General features: G+C 41.5%; 1 protein-coding gene across 1 annotated transcript; it reads right to left on the bottom strand.

The window, feature by feature from the left end:
- Positions 1–6,507: 6,507 nt before the first annotated feature.
- Positions 6,508–9,440, bottom strand: LOC121592224. The gene is made up of 2 exons (XM_041913632.1): positions 6,654–9,440; positions 6,508–6,528 (listed from the first exon to the last, which is right to left on the bottom strand). Exons 1-2 carry the CDS (start codon positions 9,438–9,440, stop codon positions 6,508–6,510), a joined length of 2,808 nt encoding a protein of 935 aa, XP_041769566.1.
- Positions 9,441–12,642: the final 3,202 nt, after the last annotated feature.

The raw sequence follows: 12,642 nt of genomic DNA, 5'->3' as shown, positions 1-12,642 counted from the left end.
GCTAGCTTATTTCTTCCATATTGCTTCGCGATTTTGCACATTTCTAGAAGAGCAAACTCTAATGCTTGACTTCCATTTACATCTTTTCTCAAAAGAAATTTTCCTAGTGCTTTACCATATGAATGGTTGTATATAATGAATTCAACGTTGTTCTTATTTCTTTGCGTACCTATTTTCAATACCTTTCTCACTTCTGAAGGTCTATCTGTTTTTCACATCGCGGGGTGATCAGTCCCTGTTGTTGCGATTGGTTTATCTTTGTTTATATCAGTTTGTGCGTTATTTTTCTTAACCATGACTCTCGTATTGACCATTAAAATCGTTTTGGATTTTGGTATTGATGCCTTTAGGTCATCCGAGTTAAGGATTATTCTTGATAGTGCGTCTGCCGCAACATTAGCTTTACCTGCTAAATATTCTATTTCAAAGTCAAATTCTTCTAAATCTAGTCTCATTCTAGTCAGTTTAGAAGTAGGATTTTTCATACCAAATAAGTATGCTAAAGGTCTATGATCTGTTCTAACTATAAATTTTTGACCATATACATAAGGTTTAAAATAATTGATTGCCCAATGTATAGCTGTAAGCTCTTTCTCGATAATTGGCTTATTCTTCTCTCCTGGTGTAAAACTTTTACTCGCAAACGCGACTGGTAAATCGTTTCCATCTGTTATTTGTGATAACACTGCACCACATGCCATATCCGATGCGTCTGTCGTAATTATAAATTGCTTTTTAAAATCTGGATATTGTAAAATTGTGGGTGAGAGTAAGCTTTGTTTCAAGGTATCGAAAGCTGCTTGACATTCTGATGTCCATGCAAACTTAACGTCTTTCTTAATCAAATTATTAATAGGTTTAGCTATCTTTGCAAAATTTTGTACAAATTTACGATAATAGTTACAAAATGCGACAAAACGTCTTGCTTCATCAGCATTAGTAGGAATCGGGAAGTTTTTAATCGTATCAAACTTCGCGTCGTCCGGATAAATTCCTTTATCTGTTATTTTATGACCTAAGTACGTTACTTCTGTTTTGAAGAAACAACATTTCTCTGCATTTAGTTTAAGGTTATACTTTCTTAGTCTATCAAAAACTTTACCTAAATTACTGATATGATGCGGTGCACTGCATCCAGTAACTATAATATCATCTATATATACAAATGCTAGCTCTGGTGTTAAACCAGCCATAGCGATAGCCATCATTCTTTGAAAGCTGTTTGGGCTAATGTTGAGTCCAAATGGCATTCGTGTAAACTGATAGTGGCCTGTAGGCGTGGAAAAAGCTGTATATTTTCTGGAATTTTTATCAAGCTCGATTTGATGAAACCCTGACATCAAATCCAATGTGCTGAAATATTTGGCTCTTCCTAACTGATCAAGTATCGTGTCTATGCGGGGTAAAGGGAATTTGTCTGGTAAAATTTTCTTGTTTAACTGCCGAAAATCCACTACTAAACGCCATTTCTTCTTGTCTTCAACTGATTTCTTCGGTACTAATAGTATCGGTGAATTATATGACGAAACAGAATGTTCAATAATATTATTTTTTAACATCTTTTCTACCTGCGATTGCATTTCCTCAGTTTGTGAATGTATTTGCTTGTAATTTGGTATATAAGAAGGAATGTTATCTTTCAATGAGATTTCCTGGGTATAAAAATTGTTAGTAGAGACCGGTTCATCTTCTAAACAAAATATATCCGAGAATTTTGTGATAAGATTTTCTAATTCTTCTCTTGCTATTTGTGGAATATTTTCTACATGAATTTTGTTATGAATTTTCTGTATTCGTTCCCTAGATGTGTTTGATTTTCTCTGTAGCTGTTCATAATCTGCTAAAGGTTCGATTTCTGGTTTGTAAGATTTTATCTCAAAAGAAACATCTTTATCTGTGGTATTAATGAATTTGATATACTGATTACGTTTGGAGACTATTGTGTTTCCGCAAAATACTCCTGGTTGGATTTCCTGTGATAAGATGATTGAATCTTCTGTCAAGTTTGGTATGGTTATTTTTCGTACTACTTCACTTCGTTTTGGTAAAATATAATTTCCATTTACATTGTCTTCTATTGGATGTGAAATCAATCCGTTATCAGATGAGAAGTATATCATCCAATTAACATAATCAACAATACATCTGTGCTTTATAAAATCTTTTCCTAACAGTCCGTCAGAAAAAATGGATTCTACGTCTTCTATTATATGAAATTCATGTACAATGGAATAATCGCCAAAGTGAATTGTTGTCATAGCAGTTCCTAAAGTCTCTGATTCATGGTCACTAGAGCTTATCAAAGTTAATTTTTTAGATGTATTGATCTTGCAACCTGGTTTTAATTTACTAGCTTTAAGTACGGATACGGTTGCTCCTGTATCTATGATGAGTGTGCTATAGAATTCCTTTGCAATTTCTATTTTAACTTTAACAAAATTATCTGCATCAGTGTTTATGGTTAGTATAGGGTATTTTCTGATGCTTGAGAGTGGGCTAAAAAATTATTCTGTTCTTCTGCTGTTACTGTATTATGAATAGGCGCTCGAGTATTTTGCCCATTGCTATTATTCCTCTGACTGGATTGTACGTACTGATTTCTGTTGAAATTATTTTGTCGATTTGACTGCTGATTTCTGTTGTTGTTAGTATTGTTATTGTTGTTATATCTGAAATTATAATTATTTCGGTTGTTGTTCTGTCCGTATCTTATGGGTGGGAACCTGGGTGGGTTTTGTGTTTGAAACCTATTATTATTTGGGAATTTGTTGAAATTGTTCCTTCCCTGGTAGTTGTTTCCATACCCTCTATTGTTCCTGGTAGCGTTTGAATATAGGATCTTTGTCTGATCATTCCTTCCCTTTTTCGTTTTGTCTTCTAGCTCCAACTTTACTGCTTGCTCTATTGCTTCATGCAAGGATTCAAATTTACTCGATCTCATTATAATTTTGGTCTCGCCATCTTTAAGTCCATAACTCAATGCACTGATTCCTGATTTAGTTGCCTTTTTTCTGGCTACTTCTGGCGCTATCTCTTCTGCAATATATGCTTCTTCTAGTTGTTGTGTTAATTTTTCAATAACGCTGCCAAAATCTTCTATCGTTCCAGTCTGTTTAGTATTGTCCATTTTTGATACTAATATCTCTGGTGTTACCTTTATGCTGCACCTATCTTGTAATTTGCTAACTATTTCTTCAATTGAGGTTGGGGTTTCCCCTACAACAATTCGCGCTTTTCCTGTAAGACGTCCTAGTACCAGTTCTATTACTGTTTCTTTATTTTCTGGCTTTACTATTTTCTTTAATACATTTAAGTTTGATACCACACCTTTCAAATCCTTCTCATTACCATCATACTTCGATATGAGAGAAGTGGTGATTTTAATTAATTCCATAATGTCCGCCATTTTGTCAGGTTTCGTTTCTATTGTTATGTCAAATTGGTTCTCTGATAATGTCGTATTTAACGAATCTGGGTGTCTTTCGAAATGTATTTTTATGCACTTATTTATTTCGTAGTATATGTATCTACTCTTTTTAATTAGCTTCGTTAATATTTCATCTTTAATATGCGATTCGTGCTTTCGTAGAAGTTCTTGTATTTCGTCGTATATTTCCTTAGTATTATCCCTTAATGTTGTTAACGCGCAAAGCCTATAACATTTGTTCAGCTGTTTCACCTGTTCATAAATTCTATCTAATATTTCTATTTTTTCGAATAATTTTTGCATATTTATGCAGCCTCATCTGTAAAATTGCATATTTACGGTACCTTGTTTAAATACATAGCATGTATTTGTTGTTGTTGCTGCTGATGGTGCTACGCTCGTTACCGGTGCTTGGTGTTTAATCGGTGCTTGATGTGAAGTTCTACGGTGTCATCATTCGTCGCTCGATGTCTTGTCGGGGTTGGGACACTTGTCCATTCTCGCCTGCCAATCCAGATTGGGCAGTGAGCTCGCCTTGTCTTTTCGTCTTCCACATTGGGAACGGCTGTTCCTTTCAATCTCGCTGGCCAAAACTTGTTTTGCACTGCTTTTTATTATTCCATATCACTTGCTCCACGAATCGTATAGATTACCAAAATGAGTTATATTATATAGGAAGTTGCATGTTATTGATTGCATCACGTTTTGCTAGAGTTTTCAATATTTTGAAAACGGTTTTAATTACTTTTTGCATGAGTATGATAGCAAGAAGTATCAGCACAATGTTCAGTTTTAACTCATGGGTTTCATGTTGCTCTGAGTGAACATTTTGTGTTTGAATAATGGCAAGATCATTATCACCATTAACATTAGCTTTGGGGTTTGATGCGTCGTTACCCATTTTATAAATATGTGCTTTATTGGTAAATCTATCGCATGGCAGTTCATATGTTTTTACACATTGGGATAGGTTCTCACAACAGTGTGTACGGGGAATGTTTGTACATCAATTCATTTTGCACTACACTGCACTAAATGTTTTTATTTTTCTTTCTGTACTGCACTTGTTTCTGGCAGTTCATACACCGTTATTGTTTACATGTAGGTCACTTGTGCTATCTTCACTGATTAAATTTCCGTAAAAAAAAATGCACATTTCACACTTTTGTTCATGCGTATACGCGACACTGCTCATATGACTTTCGGCGAGTTAACTTGCGCTTTACGTTACCGTTATACGTATCACATTTTTCTTGTTTTTACTTTAACTTCTGCCCGTCGATTGCAGATTATGGTCACGGTCGCCATGTAATGTGGTAGTGGCCTGTACGGTACATACTGTACATCGAACAGCGTCGCGGTAGGTCAGTTTTTACTGACATGAGCCGAGGTGGAATAACACTTTTGTTCGAAGCGGACTTTTCAACACTTGATCGTCCAGGCGATCATAGAAACCTTTAGGAGGTTTTCCTTACTGGAAACGTTGGAGTTTAGAAGCCTTACCTTGGGTAGGGGGACATAACTAAACTCTTGAAATAAGTTGGAAGGCGAAGTATTAGGAAGCGTAACGTCCTATCTTGGCAGTCCGAACGAATCTGCCTTGCCACGGTCGGAATTGGTTTTATTTATACTCAATAAGTTTCGTACATTTGGTTTTGGAATGTGTTTTTGTCCTAATTAAAGGTTATTGATATGAGGTGCAATTTATACATTGTATCGGAAGTGAGGTGTCTATCAATTTGTGCCTATGCTGCACTTTTAGTGTTTTTACAAAGGTTCTGGAAAGTTTCAACTGTTCTAGCCAAAGAACGAGTGCGTTCGTTGCTCTTTGCCTACACTGCGCTTTTAGCAATAAGTTGCTATGCGTCTGCTTTGCTGCAGTAACGCTTGAATTGCTTATGCTGCGCGATTCGGTTGTTTTCGATAAAATGTGTCTCAATGGTTTTTTCTATGAACGGTATGGTCTAGGTATGTTGCTATGGAGTGGATTGATTTGCTGATGCAATATAATGACTGTGTTGCAATAATGTGATTTGACTTTACGGAGTGTGTTACAATGTGTCTATAGCTGATAGTGTGTATTATAATAAGTTCTGTATAGCAGATATGCTACAGAATCTTGCTGAGCTAACCGACACAACTGAAGCTCAGCTTGGATGAGTTCGTCTCGAGATGGAGGTGCAATCAATGTAATCATGTCCTGAATCGAAGCATGACCCTTGGCTGTCGGTGACATAATTGCGGGTTTCGGTGTCCTCATGCATTGCACAAAACGTAAACAATACGCCATGGTTCGACGAAGTTTGAGGTAGGTTGAAAACCGTGCAAATAGCTTATTGTTGAAATCGTCCTCCATCGACATTGCAGCTATTCGTGATTGTGTAATACGTTCTTCTTCTATTGATGCGGTTTCTTCAATTGCAGGTTCTCTTATAGGCCATTCTTCCTGTTTGCTGCTCAGCCAATGTGGCCCATGCCACCATCGTTCACAGGATTGCAATTTGTCTGGTAGTAGACCTCGCGATGCATCGTCTGCTGGGTTGTCTACACCAGGAACATGCCTCCAGCACTTGATCCGAGTTTCTCCTTGAATTTGTGCCACCCTGTTGGCAACGAAAGGCTTCCACCTCCGTGGTGCTGAATTGAGCCAATGTAGCACGGTCATGGAATCAGTCCAAGCGAAAGCATCGTATTCACCGTTGAGGGACTGACTGACCTTCCGGAACAGTTGCGTTGCCAACCGCGCTGCACAGAGCTCGAGTCTCGCTATAGAGTGTGTGTTCGACAACGATACTACTTTAGACTTAGCTGCCAACAGCTGTACCGATGATGTCAAATCGTTTTCTGCCCTGACGTAACAGCAAGCACCATATGCCACCTGAGAAGCATCTGCGAAAATGTGTAGCTGCACGTTTGCTGCTTGCCGAATTGAAGTGTAACGCGGAAAGCGCACTTCCCGAAGTGAATGCAGCTTGGAATGAAATGCCGTCCATTCCTTTTGGAGATGTGATGGTAGCTCACGATCCCAATCCCATGGCTTCCCGTTTTCCTGCAACTTCCACAGCTGTTGCATAAAGAGCTTAGCGATGATAATTGTTGGACTAAGCAAGCCAAGCGGGTCGAAGATTTTGGCGATGTAGGACAAAGCTAGCCTCTTTGTCAACATCGTCGCAGCAGTTGGTAGATCGATCCGATATCGCAGCATATCAACTGCTGGCTCCCAAACCAGACCAAGCGTCGATACAAACTGGGGATCTTGCCATTCGTGAGTAGGAAGGATGGCCAGGTCTTCAGAAGGAATGCCGATTAGTGCTTCGGGTACGTTCGACACCCACTTCTTCAACACGAATCCAGCCTGCTTGAGCATCTCAGAAATCTGCCTTTGCATTTCAATTGCGTCTGCCAACTCGTCTGCTCCCGTTAGCAGGTCATCCACATAAAAATCGTGCAATACAGGATCCACTGCTCGGGGGTATTGCATCTTGTGATCGAGAGCGATCTGCTTTAGCGTTCTTGTTGCTAGGAAGGGTGCGCAAGACGTGCCATATGTAACCGTTTGCAGTTGAAACGTCTGAATCGGCTCTGCGGTGTTTCCTCTATACCGAATGCGCAGGTATTCAGTGTCGCGAGAATCGTGGAGAATTTGGCGATACATTTTCTCAACGTCTGCTGAGAGTGCGACTGCGTGAGACCGGAAACGAACGATGATGGTGAACAGATCGTCTTGGATCACCGGCCCAACCAGGAGTTTGTCGTTCAAGGAGTAGCCAGAAGATGTCTTGCACGACGCGTCAAAGACTACCCTGACCTTGGTGGTTGTGCTCGATTCCTTAAGCACCGCGTGATGAGGGAGATAGTAGTGTTCACACGAATCGTCCACCGGCTCGGTGAGTTGTTTCATGTGCCCTAAGCGCTCATACTCCGACATGAAATTACTATACTCCTCCTTCATTGCAGGGTTAGACTTGAGCCGCCGTTCCACCGCTAGGAGACGACGATCAGCGATTGCTTTCGATTCTCCTAAAACGATATTCGAATTAGGATTTTGTGGTAAACGTACGACATACCTGCCAGATGGGTCTCTGGTTGTAGTAGAGATGAAATGACGTTCACACATGTCTTCCTCCAGAGATAGAGCGGGTTCGTCGAAGATGGTCTCGCTCTCCCAGAACCGCGTCAATATGGCTTCCAACGGACTGTCGCTCGTTGCCATATTACACACCCGATGTTGTTGAGACGAATACGTTGTATTTCCTGCTACCGCCCATCCAAACTGCGTTTCTACCAACCATGGCAGACCCGAACCGAGAGATTGCTTACGTCCGGTATGCAGCTCCCAGAACGTATCGCCACCGATGACCACATCGACCTTGCCTGGGATATGATACGTGGGGTCTGCTAGCGTTACATCCGGGATGTTCCACGAAGACACGTTGATTGGTGAGGTGGGAATGTCCGCCGAGGGTGTATCCAGGATCAGAAACTCCAATGGGGTGGTGAATTGAAGGTTCCTTGAACGAACGATCGTCGTGGTCGAACCCTTTATCTGCTGCCTTGAAGTTCCGATGCCAGACACTGATACATTAACTCTCGTTCGAGGTGTCATGAGCTTCCGAGCTAACGTATCCGAAATGAAGTTGGACATGGAGCCCGAATCCAGAAGCGCCCGTGCCTCATGCTTCTCTCCATAATCGTCTACGATAAACACAATAGCCGTCTCGAGAAACACCATATCATCATCTGATTGGGCTGACAAAGCGACTGTAGGTTGTTGTGGTGGTTGATGAAGCAGCGTATGATGCCGTTCCTTGCACGAACGGCAAGAATACTCGGATTTGCACGATCTCACTTGATGGGAACAACTGAGACAATTCCAGCACAATCCCTTTGACCGTGCGATTTCCCGCCGCTCCTGAGTATTTTTGGCTAAAAATACCGGGCAATTTCGAACCAGGTGATGATCTGCACACTGCAATGGACAGCTCACTTGTTGAATGGTCGATGAAACGGGAGTATTCCTTTGCACAGAAGCAGCGTTGGTTACCGACCGCCGTGGTGCGGTGGGCCTATATGCCCCGGCTACCTTGATCGGAACCACAATCCGATCGCACGAGATACTCTGGCTCGATTTTAGGATTTGGATTCGGTCTTGCAGGAATTCGATCAACTCGCTGTACTTATCCTTTTTCTTATGCACAGAATGCCTTTCCCACGCCAGAATGGTCTCATTGTCCAGCTTCATCAGCAACATGTTGGACAAAGGCGTGTCCCATGAGTCGACAGGTTCATGCAGCTTCTGCAACCCATTCACATATCGCACGAATTCATCTACCAACGACGTCAAGCCATCGACACTTTCTGTTGCAATCGCAGGTAGGAAATGTAGCCGTCGCCAGTACTCGCGAATGAGCATCCGTGAGTTGTCGTATCGCTTAAGCAGCGCAGTCCAGGTAACAGAATAGTTTTCCGTGGTCAGAGTAACATGTTCGAAGGGAACCGCAGCGTCACCTTTCAGGGACGAAAGTAAGTACTGCAGTTTTGCAATTGGCGGCAGCTCGGCACTTGCGTCAATCATCGCGACAAAGCGATCGCGGAATGACAACCACTTTGTCGAATCACCGTCGAACGTTGGTAATTCGATTTTGGGAAAACGTATGTTTGATGTGTTTGGCCGTCCAAACGCTAGGGTTGAGTTTGCCAATAAGGAGTCGTTGAGCGAATTGGCTTCCTTCCGCTGGTTTTCTCTAAGGAACGATTTTAGCCGCCGGCAGCGCTCTTCCATATCGATCCTGTCAGTAATACAGGCTTGAATCGCATCACTGGTGTCGTCATACTCTTCCAGCTTTGCCACCGCGGCAAAAAAGTCCTGTCTGTGTTGCTCCAAACCCTCCATAACCTCCGGGATTTCACCTACATTTTCGGGTTTGAAGTTCTGCTTAAAGCGCTCCAGCGCCTTAATATTTTCCACTGCGACGAGTTTTTTGTGCTGAGCAGATTTTATCTTCTTGTCCATCTTAGCTTCCGTCAGATTTTCACGATAATGTCTATAACGCGATATGAACGTTCACGAAACTGTAGCAATTCGAATTTACGCGGGAAAAATAAACCACGATTCACGATCACGAAAATTCGACCGATGCCCTTGCTGCAGGGCTAATGAACTTGAACGTGCGCGAGAATTCGAAATGGCGCGAATGATGACTTGCACCGTGCTCGTGATGCGGAGCGTTCCGAATTTGCCGTTGCTCTTGATGCAGAGCGAAAGAAAAACACTTAGCACGCACGTATCCGGTTCGAAGGACCAAAAATGTGAGAAAACCTCACGAATGTTCGTATACGGTGTACAACTCGTTTTCTTTCCCGATATTAGAATAATTTGTGTCGGTTATGGAAATAATGCGACTCGTTCAAATGTCCGTTTGCTACTGTATATTCAATTGTCAAGAGTTCATTACATAATTCATTTTGAGTTCATTCTGTTATCCTTATCTATGCCTATGAGTTCATTTCCTATCCTATTTCTAAATTGAGTTCGAATTTCGAATTCGAACTAATAAATTCAAATGATCAATCTCCAACAACCAACAATCCCAGCACCAACAATCCCAGCACCAAATCCAGCACCAACAACAGCACGAACTACAGCACCAACTACAGCACCAACCCCAGCACGAACTCCAGTACCGATCCCAGCACCAATCCGAGCAACAACAACTCCAGCACCAACCCCAGCACAAACCCCAGCACCGACCCCAGCACCGACCCCAGCACCAAGCCCAGCACCCACTCCAGCGATGGAAAAATATTTGTCCATGTTTGGCCAGTGGGTGGGGGCATGGTTAATCCATTTACCACCAGACCAACAAAACGATGCCACTAATCGTTTGCGGCAGACGATGCTGGAGTGGGATCTGGAACACAATAAAAAATAAAATAAAAAAAATTACACAAACATACCTTTACATAGCTCCGCAAATGTTTATTTAAACAAGCACACACATCCTTTACAATTTTGGCAATCGATGATTTAGAAACCTAAAATTATACAATACTCATTAAAATCCGAACATTTCATTTTAATTCGTTCAACATTAGGCTCTTGCATCGTTTTCGATTGCTAACTTCTCTTCACTTGCTTTTGTCCGAAAAAGTTTTATCAGTCCTGCGTACGGGGAGACGGTTTGTATGAGATTCGATGTTGCCACGGTGCTGCCATGGAAAAGACCGACGCCACTACCGTCTCCAATCGGACCGCCGAAACAAGAAAAAAAACAAAACATACTTACCCGAAACAAGTATTGCAAGCTTGCAAATGTCTCCCCCGTTGCCAAACACCGCAATGTTATTAAAAGCCTTTCTTGGGCCGTGATCGCTTCTCGCATATTTGTATCCATGCGGCTTATTTCTGGACCGACCAAGGCATAAAGACGATCGAAATCTTCGTGTTTCATCCGCATAAAATTTTTTATCGTATCGTTTACCATTTCGGCCTTGATGTCGTCCAACAGACGATTTCCATCCTGTCTTCTGCGGAAGAAAACTGGTCGCATCCACCACCGACGGTTTCGCCGAAGACGCCGGTTGAAATTATGATCGTTGTTTGATAAATAATCACTCATGGCTGGAAAATGAAGCTGCTTACGGATTAACACGTTCAGTTGTGGCGGAAGCCAAAACAAAACAACACAACGCATGCAAATGACGTTTATAGGCCAGGGTTGGCTTCGCGGAAACGATATATTTTTTGACAGATAAATATATGCGCAATCTGAGATTGCGCATCGTTTATTGATAAGGTAAGTGTTTGGTAAAATTATGTGCTTATAAAACTAAAGGTGTGCCGATACCTTTTCGCAGAATTAACTAATCTGCGAATAAAAAAACAACTCATAGATTTCAAATCTACGAAAAGGTACATCAGGCGTAACCAACCGCTGAAACTGTGATTAGTAAAAAAAAGGATTTATAAACATTTTAGCTACTGAACCACAACCGCAAGCTGTTGTGGAGGATCCATGCGAAGTGTCGAACATTTTCGAAGCTGTTGTAGAGGGCGACACATTGGATATTTCTAGTGACGAGGATGATGACGAGGATGGTCACGAGGAAGGTGAAGGTGCAAACAAAACATCAAAGACCCCTGGGTTTGATTTGCACGCGCATTCCCTGGAAGAATGTTTGAGATATTGGGCATTGAAGACCAATGCGGCTCACTCGTCCGTTAATTTGTTGCTGCATATAATGCGTGAGCGAGCTAATTTATTACTCCCTAAGGACGCACGGACGTTGTTGAAAACAAGCACAGCGCCCAAAAAAATATTAAACGTTGCGGGGGGACAGTATTGGTATAATGGCCTTGGACCGTGTCTTGAAAAGGCATTCAGGTGAGAATATGTAATAATAATGTAGTATGTTATTTAATTTATCTTTGCTTAAGGAGGCAAAATCGGTTTTGTTGTAAATGCTCATCATGAGTTCAAGCCCCTTGTGGATTGTGTCCCCCTTCCCCTCCACCCCTGTGAGACTGACTATCCTGCTATGAGTTACAGACACGCTAGCCTATCAGTGGCACAGCCAGGCGCCTACAGGGCCTCAACGCTTAAACTGCCAAAGAAGGCAGGCACAATATGTCAGGCTTCATTTTACTTTTTTTACTATTTGTTGGATGAGAATCTTTTAAAGATCCAATATCTGTATATTTTAACTAATATTTCCCACACCACCCACCAAGGATAGCAGTGGTGCAAACCATCCGATCGTTGTGTATATTGTTTTGTTGATATGTGTAATATATTTTTATTTTAGAAAACAGAGGATAATACTCGGCACTAAACTACCAATTATCTTAAATATTGATGGAGTGCCATTGGACAAAAGTATCCGAACGGCATTTTGGCCAATTTTGGCAAAAGTACACAAAATGCCACACATAAAACCTATGACGGTGGCAATATTTTGTGGAACAAAGAAGCCAGATTCACTGGAGGATTACCTTCGTCCGTTGGTACAGGATTTCAATCATATCATTGACAATGGAGTACTTGCAGGTTCTCCTCCTACTTTGGTGAAGATTGAAGTATATGCAATTGTGGCTGATTCTCCAGCACGTGCATTTCTTAAAGGAAACGAAAAAAATGGAGCTTGTTTAAATTTTTTTTAACACTTTATTCCTAGGTGTGGTGTCACACGTAGGGCATCACGGCTGCTTGAAATGC

The sequence above is a fragment of the Anopheles merus genome, chromosome 2L (genome assembly GCF_017562075.2).
Source record: "Anopheles merus strain MAF chromosome 2L, AmerM5.1, whole genome shotgun sequence".
Classification (NCBI taxonomy): Eukaryota; Metazoa; Arthropoda; class Insecta; order Diptera; family Culicidae; genus Anopheles; species Anopheles merus.
This window is presented reverse-complemented; position numbering and strand designations above follow the sequence as displayed.

Excerpts from the sequence above, each read along its gene's own strand:
- LOC121592224 (XM_041913632.1), bottom strand. The coding sequence starts at position 9,440 with ATGGACAAGAAGATAAAATCTGCTCAGCACAAAAAACTCGTCGCAGTG. Across the intron at positions 6,529-6,653 it reads TTGTATCGACGCTTGGTCTG|TCCAACAATTATCATCGCTA; the intron begins GTTTGGGAGCCA and ends TGGCTTGCTTAG.